The sequence below is a fragment of the Phaseolus vulgaris genome, chromosome 2 (genome assembly GCF_051622355.1).
Source record: "Phaseolus vulgaris cultivar YP4 chromosome 2, ASM5162235v1, whole genome shotgun sequence".
Lineage (NCBI taxonomy): Eukaryota > Viridiplantae > Streptophyta > Magnoliopsida > Fabales > Fabaceae > Phaseolus > Phaseolus vulgaris.
Window position 1 is genome coordinate 4,842,372 of NC_143499.1, and position 18,929 is coordinate 4,861,300.

The 18,929-nt window shown below is 35.2% G+C and overlaps 1 protein-coding gene across 2 annotated transcripts in view; it reads left to right on the forward strand.

The window, feature by feature from the left end:
* The window catches only part of TOR (target of rapamycin), a 30,499-nt gene that overhangs the window by 464 nt on the left and 11,106 nt on the right, over positions 1–18,929 (forward strand). Inside the window, exons 2-35 of one of the 2 annotated variants that reach the window (XM_090298146.1) lie at positions 16–354; positions 440–514; positions 746–918; positions 1,633–1,731; positions 3,459–3,618; positions 3,725–3,868; positions 4,011–4,180; positions 4,269–4,473; positions 4,598–4,792; positions 6,714–6,866; positions 7,564–7,685; positions 7,821–7,920; positions 7,999–8,085; positions 8,167–8,297; positions 8,585–8,687; positions 8,768–8,950; positions 9,034–9,126; positions 9,810–9,845; positions 9,999–10,097; positions 10,189–10,287; positions 10,382–10,544; positions 11,752–11,876; positions 12,003–12,055; positions 12,551–12,674; positions 12,781–12,963; positions 14,628–14,780; positions 14,863–15,015; positions 17,200–17,271; positions 17,424–17,558; positions 17,678–17,739; positions 17,845–17,942; positions 18,173–18,282; positions 18,354–18,527; positions 18,603–18,668. In XM_090298146.1, the coding sequence (XP_090154272.1) occupies positions 16–354; positions 440–514; positions 746–918; positions 1,633–1,731; positions 3,459–3,618; positions 3,725–3,868; positions 4,011–4,180; positions 4,269–4,473; positions 4,598–4,792; positions 6,714–6,866; positions 7,564–7,685; positions 7,821–7,920; positions 7,999–8,085; positions 8,167–8,297; positions 8,585–8,687; positions 8,768–8,950; positions 9,034–9,126; positions 9,810–9,845; positions 9,999–10,097; positions 10,189–10,287; positions 10,382–10,544; positions 11,752–11,876; positions 12,003–12,055; positions 12,551–12,674; positions 12,781–12,963; positions 14,628–14,780; positions 14,863–15,015; positions 17,200–17,271; positions 17,424–17,558; positions 17,678–17,739; positions 17,845–17,942; positions 18,173–18,282; positions 18,354–18,527; positions 18,603–18,668 (4,437 nt within the window). Of the gene's footprint in view, positions 1–15; positions 355–439; positions 515–745; positions 919–1,632; positions 1,732–3,458; positions 3,619–3,724; positions 3,869–4,010; positions 4,181–4,268; positions 4,474–4,597; positions 4,793–6,713; positions 6,867–7,563; positions 7,686–7,820; positions 7,921–7,998; positions 8,086–8,166; positions 8,298–8,584; positions 8,688–8,767; positions 8,951–9,033; positions 9,127–9,804; positions 9,846–9,998; positions 10,098–10,188; positions 10,288–10,381; positions 10,545–11,751; positions 11,877–12,002; positions 12,056–12,550; positions 12,675–12,780; positions 12,964–14,627; positions 14,781–14,862; positions 15,016–17,199; positions 17,272–17,423; positions 17,559–17,677; positions 17,740–17,844; positions 17,943–18,172; positions 18,283–18,353; positions 18,528–18,602; positions 18,669–18,929 lie in introns of those variants that run through there. The other variant, XM_090298147.1, reaches the window with a different exon arrangement.

An 18,929-nucleotide genomic window follows, 5' to 3' on the forward strand; every position in this document is an offset into this window, starting at 1 on the left:
CACTCACTTGCTCAGGAGGGTGCTTCCCATGCTCTGAAGAAGCATCTAGAAGAACAAGCTCGTGACATCAGCGGCGAGGCCTTTTCTCGATTTATGGATCAGTTGTATGATAGGATATCGAGCCTTCTGGAGAGCGGCGATGTTGCCGAGAATCTGGGAGCTCTGAGGGCTATTGACGAGTTGATAGATGTGGCGCTTGGGGAGAATGCTTCTAAGGTCTCCAGATTTTCCAGCTACATGCGAATTGTCTTCGACACCAAGCGTGATCCCGAAATTTTGGTTCTGGCTAGTAGGGTTCTCGGTCACCTCGCTAGGGCTGGCGGAGCCATGACTGCGGATGAAGTTGAACGCCAGGTTCCTGCACTGCATCCTTTTTCAGTTCTCTCCGATTTTACTTCACTCTGCTGATTTTTATTTTTCCTTTGTCCTTTCTTTTCAGGTTAAAGTTGCTCTGGATTGGCTTCGAGGGAATAGAGTGGAGTATCGTAGATTTGCTGCTGTCTTAATCTTGAAAGTAAGTGTTATTACTATTGTTCTTATTTTGGTGAGAATTGCTCGATGCTATGCTTCTTGAGTGTCATTTTCTAGTCGGAGAGTTTTTTCCTGCCTGTTTCCATTTTTTTTTTTGGAATTTATTTATTCAGAAATTCTTTCAATGAAGTTTGATCGAGTTTTCGTACTATCGCATCTTTACAGTCGCTCTGTTCCTGAGAAAATGCACCATCTTTTGATTTTGGTCATGCAGGAAATGGCAGAAAATGCTTCGACTGTGTTCAATGTCCATGTGCCAGAATTTGTCGATGCTATCTGGGTTGCTTTGAGAGATCCGGCGTTGCCAGTTCGTGAGCGGGCCGTGGAGGCATTACGAGCTTGCCTTCGTGTTATTGAAAAGCGGGAGACTCGATGGCGTGTGCAGTGGTTAGTTCTGAACTTGTTAGGATGTGTAACAGTAAAAGCTATGGTATACACGAAGCTGGTAGGGGGTAGTAATGCTCTTTAGTCACTGTTGCCTTTGGTGACGGTTTTTTTTATCAGCTTGGTGATGGTTGATGTACTTAGACTAGATGAACTTAAAATAAACTCTTTCACTGAAGAGTTTGAACCATCAAATTAAAGGTTGATTGTGTACATGTAAAAGATCATTCAACAGCTTGCCAGCTCTAGTGAGTAGAATCAATTAATGAGTAGACTCTGAAAGCTGATGCTCTTATCCTAACCACGAATAATTATGGCAGACATTTTATGATAATTTATCTCTACACGGATAATAAATTGCACAAAAATTGTCATTAATTCATCGAGCTGTTTACTTGTGTGTTCTCCATGCTGGTAACAAAAAAGTATGGGCTGGGCCAATACTTGATAACAGTTTAATAGAATTGGATTGTGAATAACTACAGAAAAGGGTATATCTTTGGTCATTTGAATCCACATTGTTATGCTGTTGATATATAGGGATCAAGCAGACCAGTGCTCTCTGTAGGGTTTTGATTAGAACAAGCACGCTGTTGTCTTTTGGAAATCTGATTTATACTGACTTTCATCTTACAGTATGCATATGTTGCTTAAATGATTTATTGCATAAATATGCCCTAGTAGAGAGTGAATCCTTTATTTTCTTTTTTATACTAGGTACTACCGAATGTTTGAAGCAACACAAGATGGGTTGGGTAAAACTGCACCTGTGCACAGCATACACGGTTCACTGCTTGCTGTTGGAGAGCTTTTGAGGTTAGTAGAGTTTTAATTATACCCTTTGTTGATATGCAGAATTTTTCATTATTTTCAATCTAGCATTCTAAACAGTGTCTGTTTTCCTTTTTGTGATCATTATTAACTTATTATATGCTTGTGTGTGTGTGTGGAGTGCATATATGAATAAATTTATGTTCACAACGTCTGCAATTTTGGAAATTGTTGCATTGTTTACTTCAGCACTGGTACTAGACATAGTTATCGATCCTGGTCATTGCTGTGTAGCAGGCAACTCTGACAATCCTATAGTTTGATGGCTGCTACAACAAAATATTTGGTATGAGATATAAAAGGTGTACTATATATATGCAGATGGTAAAACGTTTAAAAGCATCAAGATAGAAATCATAAAAAAGGGGTAGAAAAGAACCTGCTGTGGTAAAAGATGACACTTGATAGATCTGTTTCAAGAAAGTGACACCTACTGTGACAGTGGACTGAACAAAGGGTGAAAGTGAGCAGAGGGCTGCATAGATCTTAGGTTGGCTGGAGGACGGTGGAAATACTGTTGGAGATGGGTGGGTGTGTCCAGACACCAGGGAATGTCATATGGTAAGAAAATTAGGAAAGAAAGGGTTTTCCCTAAAGATCACAATCTCCACCCCCAAACGATGATGTTAGAAGAGGTCAAAATGGCTTTTTGAAACTCATTACAGTAGTACTGTTTTTTTTGCCACAATTGGACCTTCCATGGCATCTACCAAAAACAGATCTGCGGTTTGGAATTTGAATCTTGTAGTGTCAGTATTGGATGATATTTCCGACTGTTACCATTGCTAGGCAATCTGTGTGGTGCCAAATGTTCTGTCCCTCATGAATTGTGATTTAGAAAAAAAAACAAACTATGTTGTAATGTATAATAAACATGAGATGGGATTTTAATATCAATTTTACTAACCATACTGGACTATTATTGGAACTATTTGATTTTTGAGCTAATTCATAGTATTGAAATCTACTTCTTTTGTTTCAATTGCCTGTTTTCTCTTCATGAAAGCTTGAAGAACCCCTGTGAATTTTGTTACCATCCAGTCAACTGTGGTTTAGCTTACACTTGGATTTAGTATGTCCAATTATCAACCAAGTGTAATGCGTGTTCTTGAAATGGCCAATGATGGGGATTAGTATTATCAACCTTATGTTGCAAATTTATAAATAGTTAATTTGTGTAAAAATGTAGAAAAATCCAGAGTTGGTTTACTGTAATAAATTTATCCCTTTTTTTAGATACTTGGACTATTATGAAATTTGAGACAGATAGTAGTTATTAATCCTTTTCCACTATTTTGTTATAGAATTGGATAATATTTAGATGAAGTGGAATAGAAAAATAAATCATGATTTTATTGATTGTCTTATGTTTTCAAGATCTAAATCAGAGATATCACAGGTCTGAGACAGAAGAAAACCAGGAAGTATACAAAAAGGAACTTTGCACTCAAGAAATTTGAGAGTCCTTGCTCTCCTCAAGTTTTCTCTACAATTTTTCAATTAATACTCTCTTAACCACTGGACTCCCATCACATAGTCTTCAAAATCTACTCAACTACCTGACAGCTTAACCAATCATTTCTGCATGCTTTCTACTGACTGTCAAAAACATTAACTACCCTGGTTCCTGCATGCTTTCTATTCCTTATAGTAAGAAAACTCTTAATTGGGGGTTGCTATCAATTCATGTATCACTAATTATGGTTGTGCAGGAACACTGGTGAGTTCATGATGTCAAGATACCGTGAAGTTGCCGAAATCGTTCTCAGATACCTTGAGCACAGGGATCGGCTTGTTCGCCTGAGCATAACTTCATTGTTGCCTCGCATTGCACATTTTCTACGGGATCGTTTTGTCACTAACTACTTAACTGTATGTGAATGTTGCTCTGTTACTTTATTATGCTTTTCTAATCTGGTATGACTTTGAGAATGAAATTTATTTGTTTGAGTGCCTAAGGAGATGAAATTCCTTGCAGATATGCATGGATCACATTCTTTCTGTCTTGAAAGCACCACAAGACCGTGATAGTGGGTTCATTGCTCTTGGAGAGATGGCTGGGGCACTGGATGGGGAACTCATTCATTATTTGCCGACAATAACAACTCACTTACGTGAGGCGGTATTTTTCTGTAACTGTTATTGGAAGCTAATTTTGGGCCATAATTTTCTTATTGTGCATTGCATTTCTTATTTGGAAAGTGCTTGGTTAGTTTGTCTTATTAAGGATCTGAATTGACAGTTTGGTCATCTTGTTAATGTAGATTGCTCCACGTAGGATGAAACCTTCGCTTGAGGCCTTGGCTTGTGTTGGAAGCATTGCTAAAGCAATGGGCTCAGTGATGGAACCTCATGTACGAGGACTTCTGGATATAATGTTTTCTACTGGTCTTTCTACGGTACTTGTGGAAGCCCTTGAGCAAATAAGTACCAGGTACAGTGTTGTCTTGGAGCAAAGTCTATAACCTTTCTAGTGATTGATTTTGAAAGGCATCTTTGTATTTGTGTTATTTTTTATTCAGCATTCCGTCTTTGCTACCTACCATTCAAGACCGGTTACTAGACAGCATATCTATGGTTCTTTCTAAATCCCATTATCATCTGGGGAGGTCTTCTCAAAGTGTGGGTAGAGGGACAATAGTAAATGCACCTCAGCAAGTCTCAGAGCTTAATGGCTCTGCTCTTATACAACTTGCTTTGCAGACTCTTGCTCGTTTTAACTTTAAGGTTTTGTATACTTATTTTCTTTATTGACATTCATATTTAATAAAAATCTTTTTTTTCTTTTTCGTATTTATAAATTGTTGGGGAATTGCTAGAGGTTTAATTTCATTTTATTCTGTTGACATAGGGCCACGAACTTCTTGAGTTTGCTAGAGAATCAGTTGTTGTCTATTTGGATGATGAGGATGGAGCTACACGAAAAGATGCAGCTCTATGTTGTTGCAGATTAATTGCTAGTTCTTTCTCTGGTATGGTGTGCACACATTTTGGTTCTAGCAGGTTGACTCGTTCAGGGGGGAAGCGCCGGCGCCTTGTTGAGGAGGTTTGGTGATTTGACACATTTCATGCCTTTTGTTCAGTTTCGTTTTTAAGAAATATTACTACCTGTGTAATTTTTTTATTTTCTTGGAGAAGCTTCTTTAATTGGTGTTCTTTGCTTGCTTCTGCTCATTTGATTTCTAACTTTGATAGGCTTTTGGCTTGTGAAACTTTCAGATTGGGATTTTAATATTTTGTATAGTTTATGATGAAATGTGACCTGTATAAGCTAGCAGAAGTCAGAAGTTGAGACAGTTTTTCTTCATTACTTTTAAAGGTTTAGCAAGTTTGTGAAAGGAATGACCAAGAAAATGTAGGAAAGTTAAGCAAAGTAAAATCCAGAGAACAATTCCCAATAACTTGTTTATTTCATATCTGTTGAAACCAATGTTTAGTTATTAGGTCATGTAAGATATGCTGATACAGTTAGTTCTCTATTAGGATTGGTATCTTTGAAGATATTAATCTTAAAATAATCTGAGGGGTAGATTTTTTCGTTGCGATTTTATAGTACAAAACCAGTACAATTTGAAGCAACTGGTTCAAAAATTGGATGAAGAGTAGAAGAACTGTTGAACCTTAGCACTAGATTATGGTAGATTACAAAGATGGATGAATACTCTGGACATTAGAGTGATCCAGAAATTCTCCCAAGTACCCATTACAAAAATGTGACACCCCTTACTTTGCTTCTATGATGCACGAATATGATATGAGTATTGTATACGGCACGTATCCAATACGGCGATCTGTCTCATCTTATTAAATATAGGATACAGTGCATTCAGATACGTTTAAAGTTTGTATTTATGCATACATATAATTCACAAAATAAAATAAATTGTTATTATAAGTTTTTTAAGAAACCGTATCAAAATTGAAAATCATTATTAAATATTATTCTAGTCTAACTTATGAAACTCAAATGTATACATACAAATGATAGTTTTATACGAACAAGTGGTGAGAGTGAGGGAGTTGCTTCTATCAACATTTGTTATCACAAAACTTGTTTTTTTATCCCCCAGCATAGTCCTCTTTATTTTTTGGGGATGTTCAGATATGTTCCTATATTTCAAATTATTGTAATTGGATACCCAGCATAGTCCCCTTTAAAATTTGTAGTTGGGTCCTAATCATTCTAGTGTTGTAGCATCATGTTAATTTTCTAATGGTAGGCTGGATTCAGTGACCTAATCAGTTTTTCTTTCAACTATATGGATTTAAATGCTTGCCATTTGGTTTAGAGTTTCAGCAACTCCTAATTGGGTTGCTGAATTTAACAATACATAACGGTGTTCTAATGATAGGGACCTTTTTTTTGAAAACATTTAAACTAATGTAACCCAATGGATTCATTTGAACATCCAAAAAATATAGGGACATGCAGATTCATTTAAACAATATTTATTTCAAAATAGTTGCGTTCCACCAAAGTACTAATTAATTTAGCTTTCTAAGGTGGGTTGTTAAGGAAATCATGGGTTTTTTTAGAATTGGTAATTTTTTCAAAAGTCATATTCTTAATAAGTTTAATGTTGCTGACTGGGTGTTTTGTATTTTTCTCATGATTTTGTTCTTTTATTAGCATTAAATATTAAGATATGGAATGATTGGATATGAGATATTTATGTGACAACTATCATGGATGAGATGTTAGAAAATTGGTTAAGATGTAAGAATTTCATTTGAGGCACTGGTGAGGAGAGTAGATTACATGGTTTTTAACCCTGTGAAAAGGGTAAAGGGAGAACAAACATTCCTGAAAATATATATTTTCATTGAGTCCAATGACATTGTGTGATCCATTTGACTGGCCTCACCTGGTGGGATAAGATTATTGTTGTTTTGTTGTTTAGTCCTTTTATTTTTCTTGTGATGACATGATATGCCTATGTTGCTAACTGATTTTTGACTTTTTGAAGCTTGTGGAGAAGCTTCTCATTTCTGCTGTTGCAGATGCTGATGTTACTGTTCGACACTCTATCTTTACTTCTCTCCAAGGAGATAGAGGTTTTGATGAGTATTTGGCCCAGGCTGATAACCTGAGTGCAGTATTTGCTGCTTTAAATGATGAGGTATGTAGAACTAGCCTACCTGGTACTGGCATGATGCCATTTGGCCTTCAGATTTTGATTTTGTGTTGCTTAATCTTCAGTAGGCTCTATTGACTAATTTGTGTATGGGCAGTTGCGTTGAACTCTTTCTTTTCAAGGTGGTAATTGGATATTTTGGGAATTACACTTGTCTGTTCTGTACTTCAGAAAATGATGCATGATGAATATGTTGGCTGGCACACAGCTTTTAGGGGCTCCCTTGTTGTGTTTGATATGTACTTTAATCTGTTTGATGCTGAAATTTTGTTTCCTTCATTTTTAAATAATAAGTTTTTGTAATGTGTGCCTATGGGCAGATACACGGTGTGAAAGAAAATACATACTCTTAAATGGTTTAAATCACTAAAAGAATCAAGCATTGAATGTTTTTTTTTTTTAATTTTGGTATAGTAAATAACTTCTTTTAGAATAAGAACTTTCTATTTTTGTTTTCTTATCATGTGCCCACGGGCACACATTAGGACACCCCAGTTTGCAATTTCAACATACTGGTTTAGGCACAGAGTCAATATTATGCCTCTTTCCCCCCCTTGTGTAGTTGTCGTTATGATATCTTCATATGGCATGGTATACTTGAGTAGGATCTTATTTTCCAGTAATTAGTTATTGTACTCCATTCTTTTGCAATATGTTGATGTTGAAGCATCTAATTCTACAGGATTTTGATGTTAGAGAGTATGCAATTTCCGTGGCTGGTAGGTTATCAGAGAAAAATCCAGCTTATGTTCTTCCAGCTCTTCGTCGCCATCTTATACAGTTGTTAACATACTTAGAGCAGAGGTAATGTTCAAGTATTTACTTTTTTAGTAGATAAAGCACATATATGGAAATATTCATTGTTTTGGAGTTCATTGGTTGGAAGGATCAAGAGCTTTTCTATTACATGTCCGTTTTATTCTCTTGGTATGTCAGCAGTGCAGATAGCAAATGCAAAGAAGAAAGTGCAAAATTAATTGGCTGTTTGATAAGGAATTGCGAACGGCTAATACTTCCATACATTGCTCCAATTCATAAGGTTTAGTTTGATATGGTGTTAAAGATACATTCCTGTTTTATTGCATTTGATATCTTAGTGATTTTATGATTATATCAGGCACTCGTGGCCAGACTTATTGATGTGAATGCCAATACTGGAACTATTAGTGGAGTCCTTGTAACTGTGGGGGATCTTGCAAGGGTGGTCAGTAAATTTCTCTCCTTTGCCATGCTTGTCTTTTATATTTGTTGTTAGCTAACTTATTTGGATTTTGGTTTTGTTTAGGGTGGTTTTGCAATGAGGCAATACATTCCTGAACTTATGCCTTTAATCGTTGAAGCTTTATTAGATGGAGCTGCTGTGGCCAAACGTGAAGTGGCTGTTGCTACACTTGGTCAAGTTGTGCAAAGCACAGGGTATGTGCATATTTGTTTTTGTTGATATATATAAATAATCACTTGCCTTTTTGTGTATCATTTTGACTTTTTGTATGATTTTTTCAACTAATAATACGTTAAAATTGTTAAAAAAAGGTAATAACTGTGCAAATTTCTAGATTCAAGATTTCTTAATATTATATATATTATTTTGGTTTGTTTGTGTATTATTTTGAAAGTTGAGTTCATATTATGAAGAATAAAATAAAGTTTGAGTTAGAGTCTTTCTGTGTTCATGATGCTTATATTTGTTTCTATTTTGACAGGTATGTTATAACTCCATATAATGAGTATCCACAATTACTAGGGTTACTCTTAAAATTATTGAATGGTGAGCTAGTGTGGTCAACCAGACGAGAAGTATTGAAGGTGCATAAGAATAAGAATTAAAGTAGATAATTCTTTTTGATACATGTTTACATAATTAACTTGTACTTGGGTTTTGCCAGGTTCTTGGCATTATGGGTGCTCTAGATCCTCATTTGCATAAACGAAATCAAAAAGCCTTGCCAGGACCTCATGGAGATGTTACCCGCCCTGCTAGTGATTCAAGTCAACAGATTCAGTCTATGGACGAATATCCCATGGACCTTTGGCCTTCTTTTGCTTCTTCGGACGACTACTACTCCACGGTTGGTTATGAACATTCTTGTTAATAATGTTCTGATTTTTCCCACTTGTTTGGGTATTTGTAATTTCTTTTTTATGATTTCAGGTTGCAATTAATTCTCTCATGCGAATATTGAGGGATCCATCACTTGCTAGTTATCACTTAAAGGTGGTTGGATCTCTTATGTTCATATTCAAGGTATGCAGCATAAAAGATGCATGTATAGGGCTTTCTTTTTTTTCTTTCTTTCCTCTTGTTTTTTGTGTGGCATTGTTTAAGAAGTATCTAGGATCCTCCTAAATTGTATTCTCTGGTATACATCTTTTAAGAAGTGGAAAAGAGAAGAAAGGGTAGTGATATTTGTTCTGTTTAGTTTATCTCTCTGCTCCTGTACTTCATAACAATTCACGTATTTTGGTGAAGTTACTAGGGGTGGTTGTGGTCCTGAAATTTTGAGGAGCCTGAAGCTTGAGCCTTCTTTGATGAAAACTTGAACAAATGTTTGATACACTAGTGATATTATTATCTTTCTGAATTCTCATTAGTTAGTAAAAAATTTCATGATATTAATTTTTAATCTAACTGTCTGATAATGGATGGAGAGCCCATCACCCCATTTCCATTACTGCCTAAGAAGCCATCTTAGATCACAAGCAAGTAGTACTACTATATTCTCTTTTTTATGTCGACAATAGACATTTTCACTACACCACAATGCACTTTCATAGCAGTGATTACATGTTCAAGATTTTTTGTGTATCACTTTGGGCCTTTCACTGCTGAATAATATTATGTTTTCTGTTTCATTAGTTGGATATTGTTGAATTAGTTCCATGTACTGATATTCATTGCCAATTTTTTATTTATTTTGTTGAGGTCAGTCGATGGGACTTGGCTGCGTTCCGTACTTGCCAAAGGTTAGCTCTTAGCCTTCCATTTGTAATGGACCTTACGTTCCTATTCTTTAGTGTTATTTTATATCTGACTTGATGCCTTAAGTACACTGATTTATTGCATTTGAATTTGTATCCATTTTTTTTTGTTTTATGGCTTTTGCCCCTTCCTTGTAGGTTTTGCCTGATCTTTTTCATACTGTTCGCACATGTGAAGATAGTTTAAAGGACTTTATAACTTGGAAGCTTGGAACTCTGGTGTCTATTGTGCGCCAGGTAGATTTGACTGTCTTTAAAATATCCATTTTTTTTTATGATTATTATTCTACTTTGTTTACAAGCTCAAGTATGATATGTGGTTGTGCAGCACATTCGGAAATATTTGCAAGATTTGCTATCTTTAATATCTGAGTTTTGGTCAGCATTCACTCTTCCAGCACCTGCTCGTCCTGCTCTTGGCTATCCTGTTAGTGTTACTTGTCCCCGGTTTAGTTAAAATAGCCTAGGGATATGTTTTTGTGGTTTATGATTATTATTTGTTGTTTTCTTTGATGTTGCAGGTTCTTCACCTGGTGGAACAGCTTTGCCTGGCTCTCAATGATGAATTTAGAACATATCTTCCCGTTATTCTGCCAGGTTGTATTCAGGTCCTTAGTGACGCAGAACGCTGCAATGACTATACTTATGTTCTTGATATCCTTCACACTCTAGAAGTGTTTGGTGGTAAGTAACCTTTCCTGTAGAATATTGAGTGTATTTTTATTCAAGTCAAGGGGCATACTCACAAAATACTCCTCCAAACACACTCTTTACTATCTGCTAAAATATTGAAAATCTAAAATGTCACTTTATTTGACATTTAAAATTATGAGTGAGATTCATTAAATAAAAAGTGGGACCCATAATTTTGTCATTTCCATTAAATCTGAGTCAATTGTAGTGTGCTCAAGAGAGTGTGGTTCTAGTTTTCTTTTTATGCAATTGATTAACCAGAAGACTCCCTCAACTTATTTTCATCTGCAACTTACCCTTTTTCTGCTTCCGTTTAATGTAATCAACTTCCTAAACTAGTAAGGTATTTTGGTTTCAATTATTGATAGAATGGTGCGTGAACATTTATTGATCTCAGACACCAGTGCATAGCAGCCATCTCTGTCAATGCTACAGTGGGATGATTACTGTCTTAAATGCTATAGAATTAACTAAATTATTTATACTGCACATTTAAATACTCAAAACCAAAAGAACCAAAATTAAAGAAAATCATGTTGAGTAATAAGTTATAAATTTACACACAATCACGATCAATAAGAACATAGTAATGAAGTAAAAAAGGAAAGATGCTGATGAAATTAATAGTAAAAGAACATAAGATGAAAATTAGCAGAATGTGAACCGGGAAACAAAATAATCCTGCAAACTGTGACATCATAGGTCAAAACAAAGGTAGTTGTATTTTTTATGCTCAAGGAAGAGTTTTCAAATACTATTATGTTTCTGAAGCTAAACATGCATTAATAGTTGGGGAGAAGTGCACTTTTACCCGTCAAACCCTTAAACAGTCCTGTTTAAGGGGTCAAAATGGATTATGAAGTCTATATCATGATAGTGCTGCGATAGTGTGTGAAAAGCCATAATGGCCACAATTGAAAACTGCTCCACTTTTTGAATCCTGTAGCATGCTTAATAGCTCTTCCCTGCTCCTTTGTTATAGTGTACTATTGACTACTATGGGTGCATGTGATGTGACTTGCAAATGTTTGAAATAGACTTGAAAATTGTGGGTGACACTACTACTAAAAACAGATTTTATACATTTAATTTTGTGAGGTAATATCATATTAAATTACTGTGCATAATGAAAATTGTGACGAGTAATTGTCATGGCCAGGAATGGCAAACCTTGAAAATTTTGTTTTTGGTTGTGCAGGTACTTTGGATGAACATATGCATCTGCTTCTTCCTGCTCTAATAAGATTGTTTAAAGTGGATGCCTCAGTGGACATAAGACGTGCTGCAATCAAAACATTGACAAGCTTGATTCCTCGTGTGCAGGTTAGATTCTGTGCTTGCTTCTATTCACCCTCAATTTTTTAAAATAGACATTTATACTAGATAATTCAATGTTTTTATTCTCTTTGTTTGGTCTGTGATTGTTCTAGTGTTTTATTTGATCATCAGGTCACTGGTCATATATCCTCTCTTGTGCATCACTTGAAGTTAGTATTGGATGGGTGAGTGTGCAAATTCTGAAATTTCAAAATATATTTGTATGTATCAGGTTGCTGCCCCAACCACTCATTCTTTTGATGTAATTGTGAAAGTTAATTTGATTATTTGTTTGTCGAAGTGATAAATGATTATTGACAGGTTTCTTTGAGTTCTAAATTCAGGTTGCTTGTTGCTGGAGGTTTAGGGTCATTTGAGAATCCCGTATTAGTCATGCAATCTGTCTTAGGGTTGACAGCTTGTTATTGAATGCTAAATGTTGAGAATTTTGATATTATTCTCTTGTTTCTTCCTTTGATTTTATTTTTATCACCTGCTTATAATCGTGGTTGATAAAAAGCTGTCATCCCTTGATTCTCTTCTTATGTGATTGATACTTTCCATTATAACAACTAGAAGACTATTCTAGTTCTTGAATAATTTGATTTGCTCATTTCTCCTTTTAATTCATTTTATCACCTAATCTGCTGATCTCTATTTATTGAACTTACATTTTACAGGAAAAATGACGAGCTTCGAAAGGATGCTGTTGATGCACTTTGTTGTTTGGCCCATGCACTTGGCGAGGATTTCACAATTTTTATTCCATCAATTCACAAACTTCTACAGAAATATCGCCTGCGGGTCTTGAATTTTTCCATCTTTATTTTTTTCGTTTCTTTCTTGTTGGGTTTGTGTGAGATTAAGCATTTTGTCTCACAAATTTTCTAAATGTAAAATAATATTGCAGCACAAGGAATTTGAGGAAATTGAAGGACGTTTACAGAGACGGGAGCCACTTATTCTAGGGATCACAGCTTCACAAAGACTGAACAGAAGGCTTCCCGCTGAGGTCATTAGTGATCCTTTAGATGATGTGGAGATTGATCCTTATGAAGATGGATCTGATGCTCACAAACTCAGAGGCCACCAGGTACCCTCTTGTGATGTGTTTTAAAGTTTTTTGGACTTTCTAGGAACTATAACTATGGTTGGAGATCCCTCATTAATTAGAGACATGACTATATTATAATATATAAGCGGGTGCGAACTTCACTTTACATGCAAATTTTGTAAGATTAAGATAGACTTAAAGTTCACTTTTAAAAATAATATTAGAGTCTATGCAAATGGGATTTGTTAGGCATATTGTGCCACCTACTATTGGATCACCTATAAATATTTATTCCCATTTTCGAGATGTCCAATCCTCGACTTAAGAAGATGTGTTGAAAATCCCATATCAACTAAAGTTATGATCAAATTATGGTGTATAAGTCGCTACAAACCTCATTTCATAAGCTAATTTTGTGAGATAGTTAAACTTAACACTTTCTAAGAGCTATTGATTACTAATCATGCTTTAAGTGACTTATGAGATAATGTTTAAATTCACCAAAGAAAGTTTGAATGCTGAATTGCTAATCCCCTGTTGATTGTATGTTAGGATAGCATGAAGTGATCTGGTGATCATTGAGCGTAATAATTTACATATTTATTCAAATTGAAAAAAAATTCAAGAACGGAAATCAGCCACACAAGAATATCTCTTCTACTAGGTTGAGATTTTATTTGTTTAAAAAATTTGAGATAATTATGTAAGATTTTTTATAAGGAAATATTCATCAAGACGTAGTGTATTTCTAAAGGTAAAACTAGTGGCTTCTGTAAAAAGAAGGTATATATCATAAACTGATGATTTTCAAAGCTTATGTAATATATCTACAATAATTTTAATGTTCACACAAAACACATCTTCAATCCATGGAGATAATTTAGCAGTTTTTTCAAATGCAAAAAGTCCAATCGCGCGAACTCCCAAACCACCAAAGATTAATGATATGAGTGTTTGTGTTACGTATTGCCATGTTTAGTAAGACATTTACATAATCTGCAAAGCGTTTTTCTAAGTCTTTGTTGGAACAAATATTGAGGTGTGTGACATAAAATGAGAGGAAGAGATGGTATATGAAAACCCCAAAGAAGGTTAGGTGCTTAAAAAAGAACAGTAAACAGAATAAAGAAACAATTAGTTACAATGAAAATTAACTAAGTAGGTGTAACTTGTAAGACAGATAAACAAAGAAATAAAAGGAAAACTGAGTGATATAAAGATTGTGGGTAACTATAGAACAAACAAATCGAGTCATATGTTTTGTTCAGATTAACTTTCATTTGGGTCATACTTATCAGAATTGAAATTGACCAATATTGTCAATAATACTCCTGATGCTGATGAATTAACAATATATGGGTCGGATTTTGCTGAAATCAAATTTGTACCGAGCCTCAACATTATGACCATAAAGAGTTTAATAATACTTTATCTCAGCTCTCTAGTTTTCATTTTTTGTATTGCTGGCTTGAAAACTGTTGAGTGAAAGAACACTTTGTATATTATGAATTGAATGAATATTGATTGCACACCAGTACGTTTACAGAGATCTCTATTTATAGTTAGTTCAGTTACAAGTTACTTGTAACTGTCTAGCTAAAGCAGTCACCAACTAACAACGGATGCCTAACCAGAGATAACTAACTATAGCTAACTCACTGATATACAAAGTAGGAGTTACACTCACAAAAACATTCATGCAGGTGAATGATGGTCGATTACGGACAGCTGGAGAGGCTTCTCAGCGAAGTACAAAGGAAGATTGGGCAGAATGGATGAGGCATTTTAGTATTCAACTTCTGAAGGAGTCTCCTTCTCCAGCATTACGAACCTGTGCCAGGCTTGCACAATTGCAGGTTTCATTCACTATTCTTGACATTATTCGTTGTGGCATTAGTATTTTCCTATCTGATTTTCATCTGTCTCTGAATTTTACAGCCTTTTGTTGGGCGAGAGTTGTTTGCAGCTGGATTTGTCAGTTGTTGGGCACAGCTGAATGAGACTAGCCAGAAACAGCTAGTTCGGAATCTGGAGATGGCATTTTCATCTCCAAATATTCCTCCAGAAATTTTGGCAACACTTCTTAATTTGGTATGGCTTCTCATCTCAGTGTGTTTATACAATCTGTGAATGTGAACTTTTAGATCTCAATTATATATGTTTCCTAAAGATTATTGATTATTAGATTCGTGTTGTTACAAAATGCCAAAGATGAAAACGGTCTGCAGGTTTATTATAGGAAAAGGAAAGGGTTAAAATTGTAACAGGTTGTTAGTTAGTTCTGTTATCTGCTTGTAAATGTGTCCTTTTCTTTCTAATATACGGAAGTTTTTTGAATTTTCAGTTTACTGGTCATTTTCCAGTGTAAAAAGGAGAAAGCTCCTTTGGAGGTATACTCGATATACCTTGGTGCTAGGGTGATTCATACTTTCTTTCAGAAATAGAGAAGCATATTCAGAGTTTCTTTTCCTTGTCTTGGTGTCAGTTTTTCCCAATAGGAACTGTTGGAGATCCCACATCGACTAGAGATAAGGACATTTCATTATATATAAGTGGGTGCAAACCTCACCCCATGATCCGGTTTTATGCTAATATCAATATTCCGTGAAAAAGGAACCTAACAATTGGTTCAACCTGCCGGATGCAAAAAAGTGGAGAATAGGGTTGGAAATTTGGAGAAGATTATTACATAACACACATAAAGAGTCAATGAGAATGGCATGAAACTTGAGGATTTAAAAACAGACAAGAATTGTTGCCGCAGATGAAAAACAGAAAATATCACTTTGTTGAGGGAGACAATTCAGAGAACAAAATGTTGAGATTAGATGGTGTAACTTGTCTAGGACCACTAGACCATTCTTATAGGATGTGTGAAAAAATGTGTTGGCAGTAAGCGATAATTATGGAATTATTTTTCTTGATTTCAAAATGAAACAATGCATTGATATTTAAAAGAAAAACGAAATCCTAATAAAAGGAAATAAATCTACTGATATAAAGGAAATAAATCTCCAAACATAAAGAGTCTAAATTAGTAGCAAATCTACCAAACAAACCCCTAATCCCAGTCCCTTAACTTTAGGTATTTTTAACAAACAAATCTATATTTATTGTACAGTAAATGTGCAATATTTACATCCATATTTCAACAAGTTGTTTTGATGATAACAAATATTGAATGTAAATTTGTACATGCTCTGTATTATGAATCATCTAGTGTTTTGTATAAGCTATAGTTTTTGGTCTAGTGGTAAGCACTAAATCCAACAATTGATATCAAAGCCAAGGTTAATAATTTGATTCCTATGGATAATTGTTGAGGGGACAATTGTAGCAGGTTGCATCAATTATCCTGAGGCGTAGGCCAGGCAGGCCAAGTCACAAGCGAAGAGTTTCTATTTTTAGCAGGACAATTTCTACGGGGAGATTGTTGCAAGGTGATCGATTGTTCATTGGTGTAGGCCAAATAGGCCAAGTCACAATTGAATCAAGTAGAAAAAGTTGGATTGATCGTGACTTGGCCCACGCCACTAGAAAATTGATGCCCCCAGCAACACAGAAAAGATAAGTCCATAGAGGAAGATGGGAAGGATGCAGGGTCTGAATGGGATGGAAGCATGAGACTGTTGTGGGGTCAAGAAAGTTTAATTACTTGGTTTTGAATGATTCTTTACTTTCTTTCAGTAATAAAGATGCATATTCAAAATTTCTTTTCCTTGTCTGGGTGTTAACTTTTCCTAGTTATCATATTCCAGGAAAAAGGAACCTAACAGTAACTGTAATGCCTTTGGACAGCAACTAACTTAAAAAGTTCACCTGATGGCCTACTTCTATGGGTGCAGATATTTGTGGCTTTTGGCTTCAAAATTCTAATCATATCTCCCCCATTATTGATTCCCCCCTATCAAGTATATACAGATTTGTTATAGTAGGAGGCTTTTATTGAGAAAGAGAGCATTTATATGACACTTTTATACTTTTGTTGTAATAAATCCTTTCTTTCCTAATGAAAAATTATCACTTATAATTTCTTAAATTTATTCTTAAAGTGTTTGTTGTGATAAGAGCAAAGAAAATTTTGAAATTTTATATAGAGAGAAAATTGTGTGTGAAATATTTTCTATAATGTCTGGCTCCTCTGAAAACCAAGTAAAGGGTTGGAGTTAATTCATATTTTTTTATTGATTTTAAAGATGCAAGGAGATGGTTGAAATTATGACATTTTGCTACTTTTTTTATTTCCTCTCATGTTTTTGTTGACTGAAACTGCAGGCTGAGTTCATGGAGCATGATGAGAAACCTCTTCCTATTGACATACGCCTTCTTGGTGCTCTTGCTGAGAAGGTCCTTGTCTTTTTTTCTTTTAATTTTTATTCATTCTTGTCTTTGTTCATTGGATGGTGCTCTTTTAAAGAACTTCTTTACTGTTATATTGGATTATTTCTTTGACTTTGCCTTATACCTTTCATGTGTTGTTGCTTTGCTATGGTAAACAGTGTCGTGCATTTGCAAAAGCCTTGCACTATAAAGAAATGGAATTTGAAGGAGCACGTTCCAAGAAGATGGATGCTAACCCAGTTGCTGTAGTTGAAGCTCTTATTCATATAAACAACCAATTACACCAACATGAGGTTCAGTTGAATAGAAATGGATATTTTTTCACGAAGTTTATCATTTTGCTGCTGTTTTCATAGTCTTAACTTTGTTTTCTGATATCTCTGCATTTTAATAAAACATTTTCTTTCTGTAGGCTGCAGTTGGAATACTTACCTATGCCCAACAGCATCTAGATTTCCAGCTTAAGGAGTCATGGTACTGTTTTACATTTAATTTTTAAGTTCACCATCCCTTTGTTTTCTTATACAATTAGAGTTTTTATCTGTGGAAAGGTAGAGATTGAAAGTAGATTTCCATTAGGTATGAGAAACTGCAGCGATGGGATGACGCTCTCAAGGCTTATACTGCAAAGGCTTCTCAAGCAACAAGTCCACATCTTGTCTTGGATGCCACTTTAGGTCTGTACTGATGACTTTACCTTCATTTTAACTTGGATGCCATCTTGTCTTGCATTCTATTGTTCTCTTTCCATTATATTTATATTACAGTAACGGTAGCTACTTAATTGAAGAATATTTCTGTTCTTTGAAGTTTGAAACTTCCTACTACTTATTGCCAGTTTGGAGTTTAACCTTTTTAGGATTTTTTCTGTCTTAAGATATGATTGATCTTGGAACTTGCTTTTCAGGTAAAATGAGATGCCTTGCTGCATTGGCCCAATGGGATGAGTTGAATATCCTATGTAAAGAATTTTGGACCCCAGCTGAGCCAGCTGCTCGTCTTGAAATGGCATCAATGGTTGGTTTTATACTCATGTCACATGTGATGGATATTTTTCCTCCACAGGCTTAGTGTTAATGTTTTTTTAGGCTGCAAGTGCTGCTTGGAACATGGGAGAATGGGATCAAATGGCAGAATATGTGTCTCGGTTAGATGACGGTGATGAAACAAAACTTCGAGGTTTGGGGAATACTGCTTCCAGTAGTGATGGGAGTAGTAGTGGTACTTTCTTCAGGGCTGTTCTATTAGTTCGAAGAGGAAAGGTATTTATTGCTTGAAATATCAACCAGGTTTTAATGTTTTCTATTTTAATTGTTGTGATTGCAATCTGTTGGCAGTATGATGATGCACGTGAGTATGTAGAAAGAGCTAGAAAATGTCTGGCAACTGAGCTTGCTGCTCTGGTGAGTTTGCTTTATAAATTTTTCTTACTGATTTTATTCTTGGGCATTGTTATTTTTTTAGTTTTTATTGTATCTGGCATCATCTCTGTCAAATACCACTCTAGATGACCTACGCCTTTGAGGCAAGCCCGCAAAACAAAAGAAGAGGATGAGAAAAATCTCCAAGAGTTTCTGTGTTTTGGTTTCTAATCACTTGTTTTGGAAACAAATTCCAAAACTTATTTGTTTTTTATGAGAAATTGATTCTTGAGTTTCAGGGAA